Raw genomic sequence first — 24,838 nt, forward strand, 5'->3', positions numbered from 1 at the left:
TTTTATTTTTTTTTATTTTTTTTTTTCATTTTTATTCTCATACATATAAAAGTACGTTTAGTGTGTGGATATATTACTATTTCCTTTAATTGTAAATTAATTAATTTTGGGTTTGGTTTATTAAATTTAAACAATAAATAACAATAGCAGCACAAAAAATAATATCTAATAATAATAAAATAAATAAATAAAAAAAAATCGAATTACACACAAACACTCATAGTAATTTATAATAATGATTGCATTGATTTAGTGATGATCATTAAATTAAAATTATATAAATTTTAATTTTTAAAAAATTTAATATTAAATAGCAACATTGTTTAATCAATAACGAAATAATTTTTAACATCCATCATGGGATACAGATTACAGCAAAAAGCGCAAATATCAATTTTTTACAGTCATCATTTTAAACGATTATCAATATTCAGCAATCAATATATACATATATTTAAAAATAAGACACACAGATATTTTGTTATGATAAATTAATACCATTAATCTCACTTTATCACTTCATTCTCGCAACAAAAAAAAACAATAACCAAACCCAAAATTTAATATGTTTTATATGAAGAAATATATTAATTTTTTTTATTTTTTTTATTTATTAGATAATATTTAATATAAAATGTTCCGTAATGGTTTACGTTTATTAAGCAAAGCTGTTGAAGTTGAAGCTAAAGTTGCTGCTGCTCCAAGCACTTCAAGCGCCCCAGAATACATCAGACCATACTTAGATGGTGAAAAAGCTTTACCAGTTGTCCCAGAAAGAAAAGAATTCACCACTGATATTGATTTTGCTGATGCCATCCTTTCACATCCAGTTCTTGCTAAATCACCAAAAGTCTTAAGAGCTTACAATGAATTCATGGAAGCTAGACGTAATAGAGCTTCATTCGATGCTTTACCAGGTATTGATTCAACTCCAGCCAAGATCAACTGGGAATTCTATGAATCTATTTTACCAAAAGACACTGTTGCCTTCTTCAAGAATCTCGACACTAAAGCTAAAGAAGTCATCGATTCATGGGCTACTGAAGATGCCAAATTTGTTGAATTTGTCGAAAAGAAATTCGAAGCTGATCAACAAGCCTCATCACAATACAGACAATCACTTTTAAATACCATTCAAGAAATTGAAGGTGAACAAAAGAAAATGGAAGACTTTTTATCAAATCTTAGAAATACCACTTTCGAATCATTAGAAGGTAAATACCCAGATCTCGAAGAAGAAATTTACAACGAAATTGAAAATGATGAATGGATGGTTAATGACAAAGTTGGTGAAAATACTATTTTCAACGCTGCTAAAAAAGCTCACCACCACTAAATTAATAATAATCTATAATATTTAATATAATAATAATAATATACAATTTTTTATAACCCATTCAAAAAAAATTAATAATAATTTTGATTTTTAAATAATTTTTTAAAATCGTTAACAACGATTTTAAAATTGCTTTTTAATCAAATCCATACTATAAAAAAAAAAATACTTTTTTTTTAACCTTGTTAATATATACAAAAATAAATAAATAATAAAAAAAAAAAAAAAAAATTATTTAAAAAAAAAAAAATAGTAATATTATCTATTAAACAGTTGCCAATCATTATTAAATAATAGTTATTTTTATATCTATATTATTTTTTATTTTATTATTTAACTGAAATACTTTAATATAATTATAAAAATAAATATTTCAAAATTTTTTATAAATTTTATCTTCTTCAATCCTTAAATAAACACATAAATATTTTTAATAACCGAAATTATGTTAAAACTGCTTCAATTACTAAGTATATTAGCATATTAGTATAATACAATAGATAGAAAATCGGTGTTGAATAAGGAAAATAGAAGCAGTATTCATACTAACAAATATAAAGCTTTTTATTAAAATATTGGTTGGCTAATTAGCTTTTAGTTAGAAAATTTGACCGGATTTAACTGCTATTGATATCAAGGAAAAGCAAATACTTTGGACAGATTGAAGAGTCGTATTCAAGAACAATCAATTGAAGAAAAGATCAAGGAGAAACTTGACACAGGTGAATTCATGTCAGTGACTATTTTACACCCAAATTAAATTTATGCTATTCTTACTCTTAAAAGAATTAATAAATCAAATCTCAATTCCAAAAAACACTATCTAATTTATAACTCATCAATTTATACACATTCATAATGATCAAATATAAATTGAATTATTATCAATACAGAAATTATTTTTAGTACAATTAATATATTTATTATCTTTAAAAAATATATTTACTAAATATGTAATTTAATTAATAAAAATTTTAAATTTAAATTAATATAAATTAATTTTAATCTTTTTTTTTTCTATTTTTATTAAAATCGCATCATAAAAAAAAAGACAATAATAGATAATGAAGTTGAAAAATATAACTCTTTTAAATAATGGTAATTTTCGTGTAAATTTATTTTAAAAAGATGATATTGTTAATTTTGTGAGATTAAATATCTTTTAAAAAAAAAAAAAAACCATTATTGCGTTTATTAACAGCAAAAAAAATTTCCAAATTAATCAACTTCGCATGTGGTTTTTTTTAAAGATACGGGTATTAATAGATCATTATATTTATATTAAAAAACTTTGTTTATTTTTGTATTTTTACTTTTTAATTTTATCTATTTTTGTAAAGTAATGGGGTTGATAGAGGAAAAAAAATGGTTTCTATCTAAAAAAAGACGCACCATTAAGTGTTAGATAACCACACTATGTTCATTAAAATATTTATCACAAATCCTTTTTAATTTTTTTTAAAAAAAAAAATAATTATTTTGAAAATTTCTTTTTTTTTATTTTTTTTTTTTGCGTATTACCAATACAAAAGTATCCTATCGTGCAATGCAGAAGCTGGAAAAAATTTAAAAAAAATAATTAAAAAATAATTAAAAACCCAATCCAAAAGATTTTTATTTTTTTTTTTATTTTTTTTTTATTTTTCATTTTTTTTTAATCTGTTATATATTATTTTCAAACAATTTGATTCACCAATCAACACATTATTTTTTTTAGATAGAAAACAATAATACCCATAACGACCTTTGGTAATTTAACGTTTATTTTTTATTTTTTTTTTCATTTTTTTTTTTAAAAACCACAAAATTGTTTTGTTCAAAAAAAAAAAAATATAAATATGAAATTTTTTTATTATTTTAAATCACATTTATATATTAACAATGCTAAAAATTTTAATTGCTTTTCTTTTCCTTATTACTTTAATCAATGCTGAGTCTAAAGTATTAAGCGAATTTGTACAAAAATATGATCCAAACTTCAAATGGACTTTAAACGCCACCTATGATATTGGACATGCTAATGTTCATATTCTAGAATTTCGTATGTATAAATTTTAAAAAAAATAAAATGAAACGGAATATTAATTTTTTTTTTTTTTTTTTTTTTTTTTTTTTTAAATTCTTCAGGTTCACAACAATGGTTAAATTCTAGCCAAAGTAGTGCACCAGTTTGGAAACATTGGTTACAAATATGCATCCCCAAAGCATTAGATAGAAATATAGATTCAGCTATCTTAATGATAGAGGGTGGAGATATTCAAAATTGGGCCGTTCCAACTGCTGGTCAAATCAATGGTTTTGGTAATAAAATGCTTTGCTCTGCAACCAGTCCAATCACAGCAACTTTACAACAAACTCCACAACAAGATTTAGTTTTTGAGAATGATGGTGTTTTAAGAGAAGAGGATGATATAGTTGCATATACCTGGGCAAAATTTATGAACACCAACGAAACTGATTGGATTAGTTTAAACCCACAAACTAAATCAGCTATTAGAGCTATGGATGCCATTCAACAATTTGGTAATACCTTTACAGGAAATTACACTGTTAATAAGTTTGTTGTTACTGGTGGAAGTAAAAGAGGTTGGACTACTTGGGGTACTGCAATGGTAAAGGATCCAAGAGTTATTGGTATTGCACCAATGGTTATTTCAGTTTTAAATCTTGTAGATAATATCGAAGCTCAAATCGAATGTTACGGTAATTGGTCATTTGCTCTTCAAGATTATGTTAACCACAATATCACCAAATTCCTTTACACAAAATATTTCGCTAAGCTTACACAAATCATCGATCCAATTAATTATATTGATGTTGTTGAAAGTATACCAAAACTTATTATATTAGCAGTCAATGATGAATTCTTTTTACCGTAAGTAATTTCATATATTATTAATTTTTTTTATCAAAATTAATATTAATTTTTTATAATTTTTTTACAGAGATTCAACAAAATTCTATTTTAGTCAATTAAAAGGTGAAACTAAACTCGCACTTTTTGCAAATACTACTCATAGTGGTATTAAATCACAGCAAGTTGCAAACACAATTGTAAACTTTTATAATTTAGTTAGTAAAAATATGCCAATCCCACAATTTAAATGGTCAATTGATTATTCAAATGATAAAAATTCAGGTACCATCACTCTTAATGTTTTAAGTGGTACTGTCACCAAAGTTTTATTATACCATGGTACTACTGAATCAAAAGTTAGAAGAGATTTTAGATTCTACGAATGCCATCCATCACATGTGGGCCCACAATGTATTAGACCAAATTACTTCTTTTCATTTGAAATTCAAGCAACTTCACCAAATACTTATGTGTATACTGTGACTAAACCACAACAAGGTGGTTGGACTGGTTTCTATATGAATGTATATTTCTCAACTGGTTCTATCTTCTCAAGTGAAATGGCAGTAGTCCCAGATATTTTACCATTCCCAAAATGTACAATGGAAGTTTGTGGTTCAGGTTTACCATCGTATATGTGTAATAATAGTAGTTGTGAAGATGACCTTCAAGATAGCGTTGAAAATTAAATTTAATATATTTTTTAAATCGAATAAATTAATTAATGAAAGTTTAAAATTATAATCAAAGTTTATTAAACATTTAAATTATAATCAATATTAATCTATTTATTTATTTATTTATTTTCTTTTATTTTATTTTTTTATTTTTTTTTTTTAATTATTTTTTATTTTTACGAAATTTTTTTTTTCATTTTTTAATTAAAAAACTTTTTTTTAAATAATGATAAAAAATCACATAACAATTTTAAATAATTTAAAAAATATAAATAGATTTTATACAACAAATAAAAGTAGTTATACAGTCAAAGGTTTAAATATTAAAAATAGAAATGAATTATTAAATTTAACAAACGAACAATTGAGCAATAGTTTAATAAATTTAAAAAATGAAACAGATACTCTTTTAAAAGAGAGACCAGAAATTTTAAAAGATTTATCAAAGTTTTTAAATTTAAATGAAAATACATTCAAAAAGAGCGATAACACAATCTCACCCTTTACTCTTAGATGCTATTTGTTGGCAGCTAATCAAGGTATAACATTTTATCATCACGAATTAAGAAAACATGTAACACCCTATGACGATTATGAACGTATGAAAAGAAAGGAACTCGTTGATAAATTATCAAATGATGAAATAAACAACTCTAAAAAATCTGGTAATAAAGGTATCTCAATGGAGAGGGAAATGGAAATCGTTAGAGAGCAACAAGAAGAGCAAAAGCATTTCGAATCAGAGGTAGCAAAAAGTACCCAATGGAGCAATGGCCAGCTAACCATCCAACCAATTTCAGACTCGTTCTATCAAGATGATGTGTTTGCTTCTTTCAATCCTTATGAACCAATCGAAACTAATAGTCAAATATTTCAAGTTACCAATCGTCTATCAAAGTTCTATTGGAGAGAAGATATTACAAAATGGGATATGTTTATTGGTTCAAAAATGAATCAAATAATACCACAATTTCAGTATCATATTTTAGAGAATATTTTTAAAAATATAGACAGTTCAAAGGGTATGGAAATTGCCTCGCAACAACTCAAAGATTCAATTCAGTTCATATTAAACGAAATAAATATTGTAGACACTGAGCTTTTTAAAAAATTAAATTCTCAATTAAAAGAATCATCAATCCAGCAATCATTCGATTTCAGTAAAGCAAACAATGAAGTTGATTTCAAAAAAATTATAAACAATTCAATTATTGATGGTTTAATTTATATGAAGTCCCATCACTATAGAGTAACCTCAGACCCATTTATAACATTTTTCAATATTTTAAAAGAAAATATCGATTACTTTTCATCTCTTGAAAAGTATAAGGAATTTTTAGAAAAGCTTTTAGATACCATCTTATTTGAAACCATCGTGTTTGATCCAAATGCCCGTTTGTTAGAAAGAGAATACAAGGTTAAATTAGATATTTTATCACGTGAGGCAAATAGACAATTCAAAGTTTACTACAATTATAATACAAGTCCAGATCCAGAGCGTTTTGAAGAAAGTGACCTAAGAAAGCTATCTCATTTATGTAAAGCTGTCCAAAAGAAAAATACAACAGATTTTATTCAAGAGTCTAAAAGAAATTTATCCAAAGAGGTTTTATCAAACGGTATTAAAAGTTTATTACCATTCCCCAACCAACAAAACCCGTTATCTCAAATCAATGGCACAACATTATCAGTAACACAGTTATTAGAAGGCTTATATTCATGTATACCTTCAACATTGGCTTTGTTAGATTATTCAATTACCAATTCATCAAAAGAAAATAATTTATTCAATACTAGCAGTGGTAAACTAGAGGGTATTACTAGTGTAGATGATATAGTCGATCGTTTTTCAAAATCAAAACACATTTCAAATAGAGCAAGTTTACCAAAGAGATTTTTAGATTTTATAGAAAATGAACTAAATGTACCATCCATCTACAGATTACTAATCGATTTAGAAGAGAAAATTATAGACTTAACATCACAGGAAACTATTTCAAATCAAGTTAGTCCATTGGAAAATTGGGTTGGGGGTATGTCAATCGAATTGGAGGATAACCTCGAGGAAGATGATGCAGCTTCATTTAATATTATTCCATCAAATAACTTCAAGCTATATAAAATCAATAATCACTTGCTTTCACAACTTCATAAAACATTTTCAGAAGATATAGATTTACAGATCCAAGATATGGAAATGACAACAAGAAATAAAAAAATATTCGAAAAACAATTAAAGCAATTTAAAGATAATATTTCAAAATTAATAATAGATTCAATAAATTCAAATGAACCAACATTATATTTTATTGGGATTCAAGATGACCAAGTTTACACAATGGAAATTCAAAATGAATGGGAGTCAATTTGGAATACTTTACTAAACTATCCAAATGGTATTTCATTAAACGAATTCTTATCAATCATCTATAGTAACAAAAAAATCGATCAATCATTCTTTTCCACCCTAACTGATTTAAATAAATTTGGTATTGTTGGATTATTCCCAAAGTTTTAATAATATAAATAAATAAAGCTTTTTAGTTTTTTAGTTTTTTTTTAAATAGATATATAATTTAAATAGTTTATTTATTTTATTTATTTTTTATTATTCTTCGACATATTCTTCTTCTTGGTGCAAATAATCCTCATCGTAGTCTATTATACCTTCCTCCTCTTCTTCTTCATAAGCTGATAGTTTTTTTTTTTCTAGTTTTTTTTTATTTTTGTTGGTATTAAATGTTTCTTCATCGCTTGAAAGATCAAAACTTGCATTTGAAGAGCTATTGGTGATATTATTATTGTTTTTATTTTCTTGAAGTATTAATGCTATATTACGATCTTGTGCCGTTTTATGTGATTTAAAATTGTTTTTTTGTGGACTAGGTGAAATACTACCTGATGACACTGTTGATGGTGATGAAAAGGTACCTATTTCATTATTATTGTTTTGATTTTGATTTTGATTTTGATTTTGATTGTTATTTTGGTTATTTAAATTATTATTCAAATTAAGATTGTTATTTGGTTGTTGTTTTATTGGTTGTATATCACTTGCCATTTGTGATGCTAAAATTTGGTTAATATAAAATTCTAAATGGTCTCTTTGATCTTTTTGTTCTTCAAAGTTACTATCATCTTTTCTTTCAATTTCTAATTGATTTAAAAACTGAATTAAATCTTTCTTTGTTATTCCCTCTGAAATAGATATACCCTGTTCAGTTAGCCTTTCATTTATACGATTTGCAATTTGTTCTCTTTCATCGTTAATCGATCCTTTGGAGTGTTGAACTGTGAATGATGGTAGCTTATATGGCCTACTATTTAATGTTAAATCTAATAAAATTTCATAAAAGGTTAAAAAACTTTAAAATACCCTAAATATATTTAAAAATACTTACATTGTTTTGGTCTATTTGGGTTAAATTGATATTTATTTTCATCTTGGGTTTTGTTGTTTTCATTTTCAGTTTCTTGTTTTTGTTTTAAGTCATTTTCATCAACTTCGCTTTCATTTTCATGGTCATTATCATTTTCTATTTTATTTTCATCATTTAAAACTTGTTGTACTTTTTTTTCTAATTGTTCAATATTATCTTGTTCTTTTTGTTTTTGAAGTTGTTGCGATAGGGTTAGTTGTTTGTGAATTTCTTGTTGGATTTGTTGCTGAATTTGTTGTTGTTGGATTTTTTGAGGTGATTGTTTTGGTTGATATGGAGAAGGTGTGTGGTTTTTTGGAGTTTGTTGTCTAGTTTGACTTGGTGATGGTTGACTACCAGCCGAGGAATTTAATATTTGTTGTTGTTCTTTTTCCCTAGATTTTTGTAATTCTTTTTCACGTTTTTCTTTTAATTGTTGTTCTCTAGCTTGTTGTTCTCTTTCAATTTCCATTTCAAATTGTTTTTCTTGAATTTTTAATTGTTCACTTTTTTCGCTACCTCCTTTTTTTTGATTTAAATCTTGTTTTTTTGGTGAGTTTTTTAACTGTTGTAAAAGTTGTTGTTCACGGAGCTGTTCACGTAGTTGTTGTTGTTGTTGTTGCTGTTGGTCGTATATTTGTTGCTGTTGCTGTTGATCAAATAATTGCTGCTGCTGTTGTTGTTGTTGTTGTTGTTGTTCAAATAGTTGCTGTTGCTGTTGCTGTTGTTGTTGTTCATATAATTGTTGTTGTTCATATAGTTGCTGTTGTTGCTGTTGTTCATAAATTTGTTGTTGTTGTTGTTGATAGTTTTGAAAATTTTGCATTTGTTGGACTACATAAGGGTTATTTTCATTTACAATTCCTTGTTCATCAACTTGGTCGTTGTATTCATATGGAGCGAAATTTGTTTGAATAAACTCTTCTAATCTTTCAATTCTTTCCTTTTGTCCTTCAAATTTCTTATTTAATAAACTTGTTTTTTTTCTTTCTCTTTCATATTGTTTGGATCTAGACTCTTCTTTAACAGCTAACTCTTCCTTATAAGATATAAAATCATTTTGAATAATTTCTAGTAAATCTTCAAATTTATTCATTCTATCATTTAAATTATTATTATCTTCAATAAGTTTTTTTTGTTGTTCAATATTTAATAATTGCTCTTGTGTTTGATGATAGCTATTGTTATAATTTTGTGTATTATTGTTATTGTTATTATTATTATTATTATTATTATTGTTATTTACAGATTTATTAATATTGTTATCAGACCTATTAATATTGTTTTTATTTTTACCATTATTAATGTTAATATTATTATTACTATTATTGTTATTATTGCTGCTATTGTTTATATTGTTATTCATATTGTTTATATTATTATTTTGATTAAATTTATTAAAATTATTTTGATAAATTGTTGATGGTGTTAAATTTAAAAAATTTGAATTTTGTTGTTGTTGTTGATATTGAATTTTTTCAGCCTTCATTGATAGTTCAAAAATTCTTTCTCTATTTATAAATGCGATTTCATCGTTTTGAAGTTGTATTTTGGTCTTAAGTTGATCTATTTGATTATTACAAGATATGATGGTTTCATTGGCTGTCTTTAGGTCTTCTTCGTAACTATCACTCATATCTACAAGATATTGAATTGAAAGTTGTGAAAGTCTTATAAGCTTTAGCATTGCGGGGTCTAGATTAATAAACTTTGGGTCATTTTCGATACTTAAAACGGTAATTTCTATTATTAATTGTATAACTTGTTGTAATGCTTCAATATCGTTGTTTTTAACAATGGCATCGATATCTATATTTTTTAAAAATTTCCAATCTACCCTATTGTTATTACTGTGGGTATTTGTATTGTTGTTCTGGTTACCATGATTGTTTTGGTTGTTATTATGGTTATTATTACTCCCACCACTGTTATTATTGCTATTATTACCACCACTATTATTTTGCTGGTGTATTATATTACTATTATTTATACTATTTGAATAGTAATTATTATTGTTGTTATTATTATTGTTATTATTATTATTATTATTATTCATGTTGCTATTGTACATATTATTATTTAAACTATTACTAAAGTTATTTGTATTTTTTCTTGTTAGGGTGGTATTAGGGCTACCAGTAAAGTTCATAGTTGATCTCCTTATCATTATTTAATAAAAAAAAAACCTATATATATTTTCTACTTTATTATTTTTTTTTTAATATTAAATAAACTATTATTATATCTTTAAACAAAAATTGTTGTGTCAAAAAAAAAAAATTAAAAAAATAAAAAAATTAAAAAATTTTAATTAATTTTTAAAAAAATTTTTTAATTGAAAAAAAAACAAACCGATCTATTTATAGGTTTGTAAAATGGTGTGTTGTATAAAAAGGTAGAAAATTATTTATTTTAAAAGGTTTCTTTAGTAAAAATTATTACTATAATTAATTAATTTGATGATTTAATTTTTTATATAAAAGTTTTTTTTTGATTTAAAAAAAAAAACCCCCTCCTTTAATATATTGTTTTTTATTTATAACAAATAGGTTTAAAGAGAAAATAAAATTAAAAATCTCTAACATACAATCCCATCATCAAAAGAAATAGGTTTTTTTTTGGTGTATTGATAATTATTGTGCAGTAGATTAAAGATAAATTATCAATCAAATTCAAAGTTTGTTAACTCATTGGTAGGAAAGAAAGCTATATTAGGGTTGGAAATAATAAAAAAAATAAAAAATAAAATAAAATATACTTAAAAGTGATTGATGTTTATTATTAAATGGTGAAAAAATGTGCAATTGTAAGTTAAATTAAAATTATACAACTCATTATTAAGATTAAATGTGTGTAAAACTAAGTGAAAATTTTAAATTTATTTTTTTAAAAATTAATTTATTTACAATTAGAAAAAATTATTTATTTATATAAATATTTCTATGAAAATATCTTTAAAGTTTTGTAGCTGAGTGTTCTATACCTTTTCCTCCCCTAGATTAAGTATTAACATGGTTTGAACTAAGTTTCATCTTTTTCACCAATATTTCTTGTGTATAAAGCTTTGGGTAAGTGGATGAGTTGGAGCAATGGAAAGCTTGGATATTTATAATTGGTCTACAGACGATTTCTACTTTGAATCGGTATGAACAATGAACAATGAACAATGAGCTAAATGACCAGTGAATTGAACTTTTAAAATATAATGAAATTTTGATTAATATTGTACTACTGGTACTAAGACATGTTCTGAGTAAATTCTTTAAGTGGTATTAATGGCCTATTAGTAGCAATTAATTTGATTAGTAATTATGTTTGAATCTTAATAAATTTTTCAATCTACATATATTGGTTGTTGTTTATAATGTTATAATAATTTACTTACTTGTAATTATAATGGATTGTGGTAGATTTTGCCATTAGTTATAAATATATGTTTTAAAAAATAAAAATTTGAAACGGGGGTAAAGTGTACTGAGGTGGTGGTGAGTTTTTGGTGTGTGTTGTAGAATTTGAACTTGTGGTTGTGGTTATACTACTGGATTATAACTTTGAGTGTGATTTGTGAGGTGGTTCCATTTAAGTACTAAGGTGGTAATGGTGATTTAAATAAATGTTTGCCAGCTTTCAAAAGAAATATGTGATAATATTTGATGTAGATGGACATCCAGATGATAATGGTGCACTTGGTGTTGTTGACTATTTATTAAACATAAACCCAATGTTTGATTAGAGACTTTTGACAAAAAGTATTGATTCGGAAAAATAAAGAATTTAACTATAAAGATATTAAAATTAAATATTAGTTTCTTTTATATTTGAATATAATAATAATAATAATGATGATATCATTATTGTTACCTTAATATTTTGCTTTTTATTTGATATTTGGAATTGACTTGCACATTTTTGAACTTTTTTCAAATGAGTTGAACTATATGATATTTATTACTATATGTTGATGATTTCTGAATTGTTTACTATTTTAATCGATTTTAATGAAATATTTGAAACGATTTAATTAATAATTTTATCGCCATCGAGTTCAATACTTGAAACATTGAGTGAAACGATTTAGTTATTAATCTCATCGCCATCGATTTCATGTTTAATCGAGATCCATTGGGTCACCTAATTCTTCATTATTGCCAGAAGAGAAATCATTATTGATATGATCATCTGAAACGAAATCATTATTGATATGATCATCTGAGTCGAAATCTGATTCATAAACGGAATGATCATCGTAATTATCTTCGTATTCATATTCAGACTCATCTTGGGACTTAACTTTGGACTCATCTTCGGAATTATTTTGAGAATTATTTTCTGAACTATATTTTTGAAGTATTAAATCTAATACGACTTCTCTTGGAATACGACCCTCTCTCTGCAATTAAATAATAAAATAAATTAATATTAATATATATTTTTTATTATGTATAAATATTAATGTATGAATTACTTACATGAAAATAAAAATAAATTTTTCTGCACAATGGGCAAGTTTCTTCTAATTTGGACCATTCACTGATGCATCCATAGCAAAATTTATGGGAGCAATCTATCGAGGTGGTATTGTTTGAGTCTAATTTGATATAGCAAATACAGCATTCGCTAAACTCTTCTTTTTCTAAACGCTCCCTTTCTTTTTTTTCTTTTTCTAATCTTTGATTTTCTAATCTTTCTTTCTCTAATGTCTCTTTTTCTTCACGGACTCTTTCTTTTCTTTCCTTTTCCAAATTTTCTTTTTCCATCTTTTCTTTTTCCAATATTTCAATACGTTCTTTTTCTGCTTTTTCCTTATTTAATTTTTCATTATTTGCAGAGTTGAAAGTTGGAGTATTTGATGATGGTGTACTTGCACACTTATAACGAGATTGTTCTCTATTGATTGATGGGTAATCTGATGATTTGTGTGCCCTTTGTTGTTGGTTAGTTGTTGGAGTATTTGCTGTTGTTGGTCCGTCTGTAGTATTGAAACGTGAGTGTGCACTATTAAATGCTGGGTAATTCGATTCTGCCCTTGATGGTTTAAATGGTTGTTGTGGTTGTTGTGGGCATTGTTGTGGTGAATTGGTGGATCTAGAATTACCAGCAACATTATAACGTGATTGTTCTCTATTAAATGTTGGGTAGCTAACAGAATGTGCACTTGATGGTTTATGTTGTGGGTTTGGGTTTGGGTTTGTGCTTGGGGTTGGGGCTGGGTTTGGGGTTGGGTTTTGGTTTGGATATGAGTGTGGGTTTGGATTTGAGTGTGGTTGTGGGTTTTGTTTTTGACTGGTTGATGGAACACTACCTGTAGTATAACGTGATTGGGCTCTATTATAATTAGGATAGTTGTTTGGTTGTGATTTTTGGTTGATTTGTTGTGGTTGTTGTGGTTGTTGTGGTTGTTGTGGTTGATTGGTTGATGGAACACTACCAGTAGTATAGCGTGAGTGGGTTTCATTTAAATTTGGATAACTGGTTGATTGTGCGGTTGAATGAGAATATGGTTGTTGTGGTTGTGGCTCTGATTGTTCATCTTGTTGTTGTTGTTTTTCGTATGCATCCATATCTTGAAATAGTTTTCTATAGTTAGGGATTGATGCAGTACGTTCTGGTTGTGTTGGTTGTGTTGGTTGTGGTGGTTGTGGTGATTGTGGGGATTGTGGGGATGATTGTGGTGATTGTGGGGATGATTGTGGCTGTTGTTGTGATGATTGTGGTTGTTGTTGTGATGATGGTGGGTTATTGTTGGTATTGGTGAAGTATTTGGAGATAAAAAATAAAAATAAATAAAGGAAGATAGCTCCGACTATTGAAAAAATCATTTTTTTTTTTTTTTTTTTAATAAAATATGGTTTGTGAAAAATTGATTATTAAAAAATGTAAATATGTGTAATTAAAAAAATGTATATGAGTATTATATAAAAAAGAGTGTGAGTGTGAGTGTGAGTGTGAGTGTGAGTGTGAGTGTGAGTGTGAGTGTGAGTGTGAGTGTGAGTGTGGGTATGAAGAAAAAAAAATAAAAATTTTAATAAATTTTTAAAAAAAAAAAATTTAAAATTTAAAAATTATAATTTATTAAATTTTAAAAAAATAAAAAAAAAATTGTTAAACTTTAGAAGTTCAATAAGAATAAAATATAATAATTAAAATGTAAAAAACCTTTTTTATTTTGATTTTTTTTTTGATTTTTAATAATTGAATCTTTAATGATCAATAGAAAAAGTATAAATTAAAATTCAAGTGAACCAAACAAACAATATATAATATGTGATAAAAAAGGTGTATAAGATTCATCTAATGGCCCAGTACCAAAAACCAATAATAAAAAATTGGTAAATATATATTTATTTTTAGGAAACTAAAAATTAAACTATTTATTAATATATTTTTTATTATAATTTTTAATTTTAGAAAAATTATTATCACAGCAACCAAGCCCAATCTTACATTAACTCAAAGGTGTACTTTATATGATGCCAATAACCACATTTTAAAATTTCTTTCAAATTTTTTTATTTAATTTTTTTTTTACATTAAACAATAAAAAATAAAATAGCAAGAATAAAATTTTATTGCAATGCATATATTAATAAATAAATTTTAAAATTAAAAAATTAGTACATTAACATATAACTAATATTTTATAAAGTATTATAGAATATATTGGTTTTGACCTTTTAAATGATAATTAAATAAAATGGAACAAAAATGGTTTTAATAATCAAGCTCCTTTAAAAGAATGATAACAATCACAAACTATAAAACCAATACAACAACTTTTTCTAATCATAACAATAATTAGCTTAAACATGAAATTTTTAAATCTAATCAAATATTTGATATCATAAAATTTTTAAATAAAATATAATCAAATTCTTTGATAAATTAAAATAATTGTTGATTATTAATTATTGTTAATTATTATTAAGTTCATCATTTAAACAAATAGAAAAAAATTTAATCCAACATTTAGAAAAGAATATAGTAATCTATAGTTTTTTATTTATTTAAATAAATAATCTTACAAATAAGTTTTTTATTTTTTTTTTATTTCTTTTTTTTATCTTTTTTTTTTTTGTTTTTAAATAAATAAATAAATTTCAATAATGCTTTGTTTTTGATTATTGAGTTTTTTTTTATATAAAATTGTTTAATATATTATTGGGAAAATAAAGCTCTAAAATAAACTTTTTCCTGTCTTTTTTAAAGTATGTTGACCAAACTCGACCTTTGCAGATAAAGCAGTTTTTAAAGAATCAGCACCACCTCTTACAATTTTAACGGCACGTCTACTATTTAATAATCTTTGAGTTGAAGTTAACTGGTCTTGTAAATCTTGAGTCTTTAATTCCATTTCATTTAGGTTTTCTTTTAATTCACCAATTTCATCTAAAAGTAGTTTTCTTTCACTTCTAAATTCTTCGGATTCTGTCTCTGATTTTTTAATTAATTCATTTAATTTATTTGCACTATAAAAAAATTATATTAGAATTTGTACTTTTTATTACATAATATATACAATATATATGTTTCTTCAATTTAATTTTTTTACTTACATATCTAATTGTTGTGATTGTGATGATTGTTTATGTTGTTTTTCTTGTGATAGTTTATTTTGGAGTGTTTGATTTTCATTTTGTAGATTTAAAATTTGATTTTGATATAATGCACTTTTAATTGATAATTCATCTTTGGCTTTATTTAATTCTTCATTATTTTTTTCATTTTGTAATTTTAATAATTTAATTTCATTTTGTAATTTTAATTCTAGCTCTTTAGTTTTTGATGACTCCTCGATTAATTTTTGTTCAAATTCATCATTGAATCCTTGCATATCTTGATCATTAATAATACTACTGTCGTTAATATCTTCGTTTTCTGTTGTTGCACCATTTTCTTGAATATTATTTTCTTTAATTGGCGAAGTGTAAATTGGACTTGGTGACATTGGATCTTGATTTGGTTGTTCTGTTGAAACTTCTAATTTTAACATTGAACCATTATTACTACTGCTATTATTTGAAGAAAACATTGATTTAAATTTACGTTTAATTATTGAGTTTTCAGATTCTAGTTTTTGGCAATTGATAATGGATGAGTTTAATGATTGCTCTGCTGAATTTAATTCTTGGACCACTTGGTTAATCTTTTGTTCTAATTGATGTACCTTGTTTTGTAATTGAATTTTAATTTGCATAGAAAGTACTTCTTCTTCTGAAAGGTATCTAATAATATCTTCAATGTTGATGTCATCTTCATAGGTTCCCTCATCAATAAATGAGGAGTTAAGAGGACCAGAGCTGCTGATTTGTGAGTTTAATAAAACACCCATATCAAAATCGTCGGATGACCTCTTTCTTTCCAAGTACTGTATAACTTGAGAGGCTAAAAGTCGAAGATCTTCAATTTTTTGAATTAAAACTTGAATCTTTTGATCTTTAGAGTTTACATCTAATGATAAATTACGTTCACTTTCTTTGAGTGCTGACTGTTCTTTTACAAATGATGAACGAGTTAGCTCTGCTTGTTCTTTTGTCTGATCCAATTGGACTCTGGCTTGCATAAGTTCATCTTGGACCGATTCATATTTAATTGTAATTTCAGAGATTTCATCTTTAAATTTATCGATTAACAATTGAGTTTCTTCCTTCATCTTTTCTATTTCCATTGACATTTCGACGACTGCTAATGGATTAAATAAACCATTTTGATCATCTTCAATACTAAAATCATCTGATGCAAGTGAGTTTAATGATGACGATGACATTGATGAAGTTAAACCATGTGTTGGTGTAGTGTTACCTGAAGATGAGTGGCTACCAGTAATAGCAACTGAATGTCTGTTATTTGCTGTTGATGATGAACTTAATCTAGATGATTGAGGAGTTGGGGTTGTTGATCTTGGTCTTAATGGTGGTATTCCACCACTGACACCATTTGCTGTTGATGGTTGTGATTGTTGTTGTTGTTGGGCCTGTAATAATAATAGATTTTGTTTATTTGGTTCCAACTCTTTTGGAATTGATTGGCCTGGTTGGTATGAAGGTGATTTAAAATAATTTACTAAATTTTCTAAAGAGATTGAATAGGCTTTTAAGGTATTCAATTCCTTAGTTAATGCGTTAACAATAATTTGTAATTCTGCAGCGCTCTTTTCTTGATTAACTTTAACAGAATTTTTGATAGTTTTAGCACGAGCGCCAAACTTTAAAGTGGAAATGGTTTCTTCAACATTATTACAATGGGGTGAAGCGGTTACTAAAAGGGTAGTCTTTGTATTACCACCAAGTGAATCTTGAAGCAATCTGGTCAATTTAGAATCACGGAATGGAATATGATCTCTCTTTGAGTCGGTTAAAGCATGGATACAATTACCTAGTAAAGAGAGTGATTGATTAATCTTTTTAGCTTCCTCTAATGTTTGACCCTCTGCACCAGTTTTTGAAACTTTCTCGCTACCAGCTAAATCTACTAAATTTAATTTTCCCCTCTTTTTACTACCATCAGTTGATTTTTGTTCAATTGTTAAAATTAAAATACTGTGACTACGACTTGAACGATGATTCATGTTTGTCTTTGCAACAGAACGTGATGAGTCACCTAATTCCATTAAATCCATAACATCTTCCTCACATGCCACAAACTCTTCTGCTAAACCCTCAATGTAAATACCCATAGCTTTTGATTCACGAATTTTTAAATTCTTATTATTCTTTGGATTTAAAAGATCTTGAATACTCTCCATATAAATTTCAAGATATGAGCACTTTATTGTAAATTCTGAATTTGTAGTATCTTCTGCAATACTATTAAATATTAAATTATTAGCTCTTGGAATAATACCTAATTGTTCCACATCACTCTTATCATCTGGACCATTCATTGTATAAGTTTTACCTTTAATTTATTAATAGATAATTAGCAAAAAAGTTTTTTTTTGTTTTGTTTTTTGTTTTTTTTGTTTTTGTTTTTGTTTTTGTTTTTTGTTTTTTATTTTTTGTACATACCACTACCAGTTTGACCATAAGCAAAAATTGTACCATTATAACCTTTTAAAACATCTGTAATTGTATCACTAAGTGAATTAAAAACTTCTTCTTGTGTGCTATCAGGTGGGAAAACCCTATCAAAAGTGAATGGAATGGGTGCTCCTTGATAGTTAATTACAACCTGGGTTTCATCTGGGAATTGTATAATTTGTTGATTTTCTTTTAGGGCCTTTTCCCTATCATTCATAGGTCTGAATCTAGTAAAGACACGTATATTTACACTTGACATCTTTGAGCTGCTATATTATATAAATCTATATCCCTTGTTTATGTGTATATACTTTGTTTATTGGGGGGTGTGGGACTGTTTATGAGTGAAATTTTTTTTTTTATTTATAAATTATTTAATGTTGAAATATATAAATAAAAAAAAAAACAACAAAAGTACCCACAAAAATAAATAATAAATAAATGAAAAAAAAAAGATAATATAAAATTATACTAAATAGATTTAGAAATTTATATAAATAATTTTTGCTAAAGATTTTTTTTTATTGTTTTTTTTAATAATTTAAAATAAAAAAAATTAAAAAAAATTAAATTTAATTTTTTTCATTTTTTTTTTTTCATAACTTTTTTTTTTTAAAAAAAATAATAAAAAAAATAAAATTTTAAAAAGAAAAGAGAAAATTCTTCAAGTAATAGTTAACAAACTGTCTTTTTTAAAATAATTTTTGGATTAATCACAAATATTACCTTTTTTGTAATTATTTGAAAAAAAATTAAATTAAAATGGATAAAGATACATCTATTTTAAACCATGCAGAATAAAAAAAAAAAAGACTCCAAATACCTATTTTTTTGAGTTTAATCAAAAAATGATGGTTTTCGAAAAGCAGAAAAAAGGGTGAAAAAATAGGTGAAAAAAAAATCTTTTATTATGTTTTATTAAATAAATTTTAGTAAATAATGATGTCAATCCTCTTCTGGAAATATATCATCATCGCTGTCACTATCGCTAAATTCATTTACGATTATTGAATTCTTTTTTGACATTGAACTGAAATAACTTGGATATGGTTTTTTAATAAGATTCATAGACATTAATTTCTCTATACCTTTGACTGGATTTTCACCTTCAAATAACAGATTGAATTCGATGGGTATTTTTTCTATTTTAAGAGAGGACAATGATTTATTGTTGGTATTGCTATTATTATTATGAGATGATGATTCCATTTGGTTGTGTGATAGTTTATTAATGGTTTTGGATTTTAAAGGTGTTTTAAAATTAAATTCTAATTTTCTTTGTTGATTTCCATGATAAATGTGTGAGGCTAAAGTATTATTTTTGTTGGTATTATTGTTCAAAAGAGAAAAATTATTTATTTTATCATTTTTATTATTATTATTACTATTATTATTATTATTATTATTATTATTGCTATCAACATTGTTATTAATTAATTTAATTTTTTTTTCTAAATTTAAATTTAAATTCATATCTAAATTATCTGTAACTCTATTATCGTTATTCCATTCTTCTTCCTCTTCTTCTTTTGATGACTGTAATCTTTCTGATGACTTTAAAACCAATTGGTAATTTCTTTTCTTGAGTGATGGTACTGTTAAAAGTGGATTCTCAAAAATTGATTTACTATTATCATTATCATTATCATTATTGTTACTTTTGTTATTGAATATATAGTTTTCTATAATGTCCAAACTATTTTCAGAAAGATTATAGTTTTTAATTGATTTGTAATTGAATACAAGTGAGAGTGATTGTAAAAGGAAATCAAAGTTGATTCTGCTACTATATGAAATAAAATAATATTCTGAATTTAAATAATGTTTTATATATATAACTGAATAGTTACTATTATAATCGATTATATTATTATTAATATTATTTATATTATTTATATTGTTACTATTATTAATTATATTGTTATTCGCCCCACTACTATGCCTAAGTAATATTCTAATCCAAAGAGATTCATTGTCTATTATTGAAAATATATAATTCTGACAAAACGGTAATAGTTCTGAATGAAGTTTACTTGAAATTACATCTGCTATATATCCTCTTTTGATTTCATCTTTATATTCAATTTTAAAAGTATTCCATTTTCTTTTTCTTCTCTTTATATTTGATTTAACTAAATCACTAGTTAGAAACTATTTAAATTTTTTATTTATATTTATTTAAAATACTTACTTCCAATTAAATCGATTTCGGCAACCAGTTTAAATGTTATACCTTTAATATTATTACTATTATTATTACTATTATTAAATATCTTCTCTTTAACAAATGATTCTACATAATCTTTTAATTTTAATTTATTGTTTTCATTATTACTATCTGTTTTATTTGACTTTTCTTTTATATTTGTATATTCAACATTCCAATATTTCTTAAATTCTTTAAAAGATGATATATCTTTTAGATAGTTGCAGATTTGTTTAACTATATCATTATAATTTGTTAATTGTATGTCATTGTTATTTATCATAACTTGTTTTTATTTTATTTTTCATAATTAATTTTATATAAATATTAATAAAAAAAAATGAAATAAAAATAAAAAAAATGAAAAAATTTTGAAATAAATGAAAAAAAAAAAAAAAAAAAAAAAAAAAAAAAAAAAAAAAAAAAATTATTTTGGAGGGGTGATTTTTTATAAAACACTAAGTGGGGGTGCAAAGATTTTATTTTTTAATTTTATAATCATTTCCAACCAATTCGATCTTTTCCTCATTTTGGAGTTTGGATAAGAAAACCTTAAGTTCTTGAATTGTACTAGTATATTGTTCACTATTAAACATTGTTAACATTGCATGGATTCTCTCCAATGGCAAAGCTTTAAAGTTCATTAACATACCAATAATAAAACTTTCAACAACTCTCATTTGTTCCTCTTTTTCTTTTGCTGATGTTGATTTTTCTTCCTCCTCTTCTTCTACTAATGGAACTTTATTATCTTCTTCATCACTACTACTATCGTCATCATCACCGTCTTGAGCTTCACCATTATCTTCATCACCATCGTTTGATTGTTGTTGAGATTGATTTACTTGATATTTTTCAAAAGAAACCTCTTTAATAATTTGATTATTTATCCAAAATATTAATTTCTTTTTAATAAAATCTTTTGTTGATTGTAATTCATTTGTTAATTGACCCAATGAATACACTTGAGTATCATCTTGGAATAGCATGATTAAAGAGGCATGAATTGGTGATACTTGGAATGACTGAATTTGACCATTATTGTTTTCAATTTCTAAATCAACTAAACCTAAATGCTGCTTCCATATTAATTGCCTTGGTGTTTTAATTCTTTCATACTCTTTTGAGAAGAGATCCATTTTATTTTGAATTTCTTTTGGATAGGTAAATTCTTCACCTTTTAAAGTTGGCCAAAATAACTCTGATAAAATCAAAGTTTCAAAATCAAAGAATTTGTTTTGGTTTTGATTTGTTAAAACTGTTTTAATTTGAGTGTTTAATCTTTTAGAATCGGACATATCTTTTATCATAATTTCGCAATTGTATAAACTGGTTTCACCAAATCTTAGTTTTAAAAGTTCTATATTTTTAATTTCTTTATCCAAGTCAAATTCGTTGGTCGATAATAAACGGTCTGATAGCATTGATCTATATTCGTTTATAAATAAGTCTGTACCTTCATAAATGTTTACCAAATGACTGATTGTATCTTTTTTAACTTGTTTTTTTTGTTTTCCATTGTGATCTGTTGTTGTTGTTGATTTTATTATATTGCCATCGATTGATAGTGGATTCCATTGTAAATAGTCTGCTAATGAATCTGCCTCATCTAAATACAAGTCATAGTTTTGATTTGATAAATCTAAAGAATCAGCATTATCAGGATCATAGTTACAAAACTCTTCATAAATTTCTGCATTTGATTCATCTGTGAAGCTTGATACTATGCATCTAATTGTATCTTCTCTTTGGCTAAGGTACTCTCTAATGGGTTTACCAACTTGGTCCATAACATAACCTGATGGATCAATAATATTCATAGAATGGATAGTAGATATATATTGTGTAATAATATCATTCGTATTTGCACCTGGATGTAATAATCTTTGTAAAAGTACTCTTTTTAAATTGTTGATTAGTGTTTTTTCGATTGGTATCTTTTGAAAACAAATTGATAAATCTTCTAATGATGGGACACTATCTGGATACTGTACAATCATATCAAATAATTCTGAAATTCTTTGCTGTGAAAAATTTTCATATATTGAAAATTCTAATCTAGTTTTCCATTGATTAAAAATATTATTATAAAATTCTTCATTATTATTGTTATAATTATTGTAATTGTCATCTAAATCTTTGAATGATTGATTCAATGAATTGTTTATTATACTACTATTATTATTTATTGATTCATTTAAAATACTATTACTATTACTACTATTGCTGTTGCTGTTGTTGGAAGATAACAATATCATTCCTAACCATTTAAAAATAACTTGATCGGCCCATTCTAAAATTGATTGAAGAAATTTCTTTTCAAAAATACCCTTGCATCTTTTTTCTATGTGTTCAAAAATTTTCTTGAATAGAATTTGTGTGAATATTTCTTCTGAAATTACGATAAAGTTTAAGTCGTGTAATTTTTTGCATAAATCCATAAATGAATCTTCTTTAATATTGATATCGGTTATACTATCTTCAAATGATATTTCCATAACATAGGATGGCTCTTCAGTTGTTTCTTCTTCCTCCTCTTCAGCCTCTTCTTCTTGAAAACTATCTCCTTGTTCAATTTTATTTGATTTTAGATGTTTTTTTGCATTGTAAAATGATTTTGTAAATGATATAAAATCTCTTTCGAAAAACATAAATAAAATTGTATTGAAATATTTAGATTTCTTATTTGAATATAATAAATTTGTAATTAATAAATCTTGTAATTTTTTGATTAAAATTTTTGAATTAAAATTTAATTTTTCGGTATTACTATCATTATTTAATATATATTCATTTTCGCTGCTAAATGATAAAAAGTGAATAATAATTGTTATTAGTAAATAATACTTAATATGAATAAAAGAACCTGATATTATATGATATAGTATTTACTTTAACAGGTATTTATAAAATAATAATAAATTTGATTTAAAATATGAAAAAACTTTGTATAATAAATTAATTGATAAAGCAAATTGATGATTTATAACTTTTAATTCTTTACTTGATATTGTTGCTGTGGTACTATTATTATTTGAAATATTATCTAAATCTACATTATTAAAAAATTTCCAAAACTCTCCAGATAATGTATTTTTAAAATATTTTTTAATTGATTCTATTTTTAAATAAATATTAGTATTTATTTTATGTGATGAGAAAAAAAGAGGGAAAAAAAAAAAAAAAAAAAAAAGATATATACCAAAATACCAGTCTAAAACTAAGGTTTCTAATTTATTTGACTTAATAGATTCAAAAAGTATTTTATTATTGCTATTGTTTTTATTATTGCTATTGTTTATGATTTCATTTATATTAGTAGGTATTGAATATAATGATACAAATTTTTCCCATATTAATAACGACTCTTTCTCTCTATCCATTATATTGTCTAATATTTATTTATTTATTATACTGAATTTGATTTATTTAACAATAACCATTTCAATTTAAATTAACTAAATGAAATTTTTTAAAAAAAAAAAAAAAAAAAAAAAAAAAAATTTTTTTAAATTTTTTAAAAATTTTTTTGAAAAAAATAAAATTAAATAAAAACACACACAAACGAGTAAAACTATGACCACAATTAGGAGATTTGTTTGTGACGATTTATTTAAATTTAATAATATAAATTTAGATTACCTTACCGAAACTGTAATTATATAATAGGTTTACTGTTTATTTATTAATTAGGGTTACTAATTTACTTTTTTATAAACACACAGTATTATTTACCATTTTATTTACAATATTTATCAAAATGGCCAAGTTTATTATCAATGGCTGAGGATGTAAATGGTAGACCAATGGGTTATAGTAATTATCAAAACTTTATATTTTTATTTCAAATAAACTTCATCAATATAGATCTATTTATTAATTAACAAATAAATAAATTATTTTTAACTTTCAGTTTTAGGTAAAGCAGAGGGTGAAGGTGAAAATTGGCATGGACATGTAACAGCAGTTTCAGTAGCACCAGAATATAGAAGAATTGGTTTAGCAGATAGATTAATGCATATTTTAGAAGAAGGTTCTGAAAAAGTTTACGATGGTTATTTCGTTGATCTTTTCGTTAGAAAATCAAATGCATTAGCTATTAATATGTATACTAAATTTGGATATTCAGTTTATAGAACGGTTATAGGCTATTACTCTGGAGACGAAGATGCACTAGATATGAGAAAGGCGTTACCTAGAGATGTTGAAAAGAAATCAATTATACCATTAAAACACCCAGTTTACCCAACCGAAGCAGATTTATAAAATAGAAATAAAAATAAAATTTACAAAAAAAAAAAAAAACTAAAGAATATTGTATTTTTTT

General features: G+C 24.9%; 9 protein-coding genes across 9 annotated transcripts; 4 read left to right on the forward strand and 5 right to left on the reverse strand.

The window, feature by feature from the left end:
• Nucleotides 1–634: 634 nt before the first annotated feature.
• On the forward strand, nt 635–1,336 carry DICPUDRAFT_36797 (uncharacterized protein; the record flags this gene model as incomplete). The annotated part of the gene is made up of 1 exon (XM_003290037.1): nt 635–1,336. The coding sequence occupies one exon, from the start codon at nt 635–637 to the stop codon at nt 1,334–1,336; it is 702 nt and encodes a 233-aa protein (XP_003290085.1).
• A 1,881-nt stretch (nt 1,337–3,217) lies between these two features.
• Nucleotides 3,218–4,968, forward strand: DICPUDRAFT_98573 (uncharacterized protein; the record flags this gene model as incomplete). Its single annotated transcript, XM_003290038.1, has 3 exons — nt 3,218–3,377; nt 3,464–4,211; nt 4,282–4,968. 3 exons carry the CDS (start codon nt 3,218–3,220, stop codon nt 4,880–4,882), a joined length of 1,509 nt encoding a protein of 502 aa, XP_003290086.1. The 3' UTR covers nt 4,883–4,968.
• A 128-nt stretch (nt 4,969–5,096) lies between these two features.
• DICPUDRAFT_36779 (uncharacterized protein) lies at nt 5,097–7,388 on the forward strand (the record flags this gene model as incomplete). Its single annotated transcript, XM_003290039.1, has 1 exon — nt 5,097–7,388. The coding sequence occupies one exon, from the start codon at nt 5,097–5,099 to the stop codon at nt 7,386–7,388; it is 2,292 nt and encodes a 763-aa protein (XP_003290087.1).
• A 90-nt stretch (nt 7,389–7,478) lies between these two features.
• On the reverse strand, nt 7,479–10,456 carry DICPUDRAFT_154575 (uncharacterized protein; the record flags this gene model as incomplete). The annotated part of the gene is made up of 2 exons (XM_003290046.1): nt 7,479–8,206; nt 8,272–10,456. 2 exons carry the CDS (start codon nt 10,454–10,456, stop codon nt 7,479–7,481), a joined length of 2,913 nt encoding a protein of 970 aa, XP_003290094.1.
• A 1,941-nt stretch (nt 10,457–12,397) lies between these two features.
• DICPUDRAFT_80842 (uncharacterized protein) lies at nt 12,398–14,108 on the reverse strand (the record flags this gene model as incomplete). Its single annotated transcript, XM_003290047.1, has 2 exons — nt 12,398–12,679; nt 12,759–14,108. The coding sequence occupies 2 exons, from the start codon at nt 14,106–14,108 to the stop codon at nt 12,398–12,400; spliced, it is 1,632 nt and encodes a 543-aa protein (XP_003290095.1).
• A 1,355-nt stretch (nt 14,109–15,463) lies between these two features.
• On the reverse strand, nt 15,464–18,564 carry DICPUDRAFT_154579 (uncharacterized protein; the record flags this gene model as incomplete). Its single annotated transcript, XM_003290048.1, has 3 exons — nt 15,464–15,755; nt 15,843–18,183; nt 18,294–18,564. The coding sequence occupies 3 exons, from the start codon at nt 18,562–18,564 to the stop codon at nt 15,464–15,466; spliced, it is 2,904 nt and encodes a 967-aa protein (XP_003290096.1).
• Nucleotides 18,565–19,250: 686 nt separating this feature from the next.
• On the reverse strand, nt 19,251–20,794 carry DICPUDRAFT_154580 (uncharacterized protein; the record flags this gene model as incomplete). The annotated part of the gene is made up of 2 exons (XM_003290049.1): nt 19,251–20,281; nt 20,497–20,794. 2 exons carry the CDS (start codon nt 20,792–20,794, stop codon nt 19,251–19,253), a joined length of 1,329 nt encoding a protein of 442 aa, XP_003290097.1.
• A 196-nt stretch (nt 20,795–20,990) lies between these two features.
• DICPUDRAFT_154581 (uncharacterized protein) lies at nt 20,991–23,894 on the reverse strand (the record flags this gene model as incomplete). The annotated part of the gene is made up of 3 exons (XM_003290050.1): nt 20,991–23,313; nt 23,404–23,629; nt 23,714–23,894. The coding sequence occupies 3 exons, from the start codon at nt 23,892–23,894 to the stop codon at nt 20,991–20,993; spliced, it is 2,730 nt and encodes a 909-aa protein (XP_003290098.1).
• A 193-nt stretch (nt 23,895–24,087) lies between these two features.
• On the forward strand, nt 24,088–24,777 carry DICPUDRAFT_88799 (uncharacterized protein; the record flags this gene model as incomplete). The annotated part of the gene is made up of 3 exons (XM_003290040.1): nt 24,088–24,165; nt 24,237–24,309; nt 24,425–24,777. 3 exons carry the CDS (start codon nt 24,088–24,090, stop codon nt 24,775–24,777), a joined length of 504 nt encoding a protein of 167 aa, XP_003290088.1.
• Between the last annotated feature and the right edge of the window lie 61 nt (nt 24,778–24,838).

Source organism: Dictyostelium purpureum, assembly GCF_000190715.1.
Source record: "Dictyostelium purpureum unplaced genomic scaffold DICPUscaffold_205, whole genome shotgun sequence".
NCBI classification, from domain to species: Eukaryota; Evosea; class Eumycetozoa; order Dictyosteliales; family Dictyosteliaceae; genus Dictyostelium; species Dictyostelium purpureum.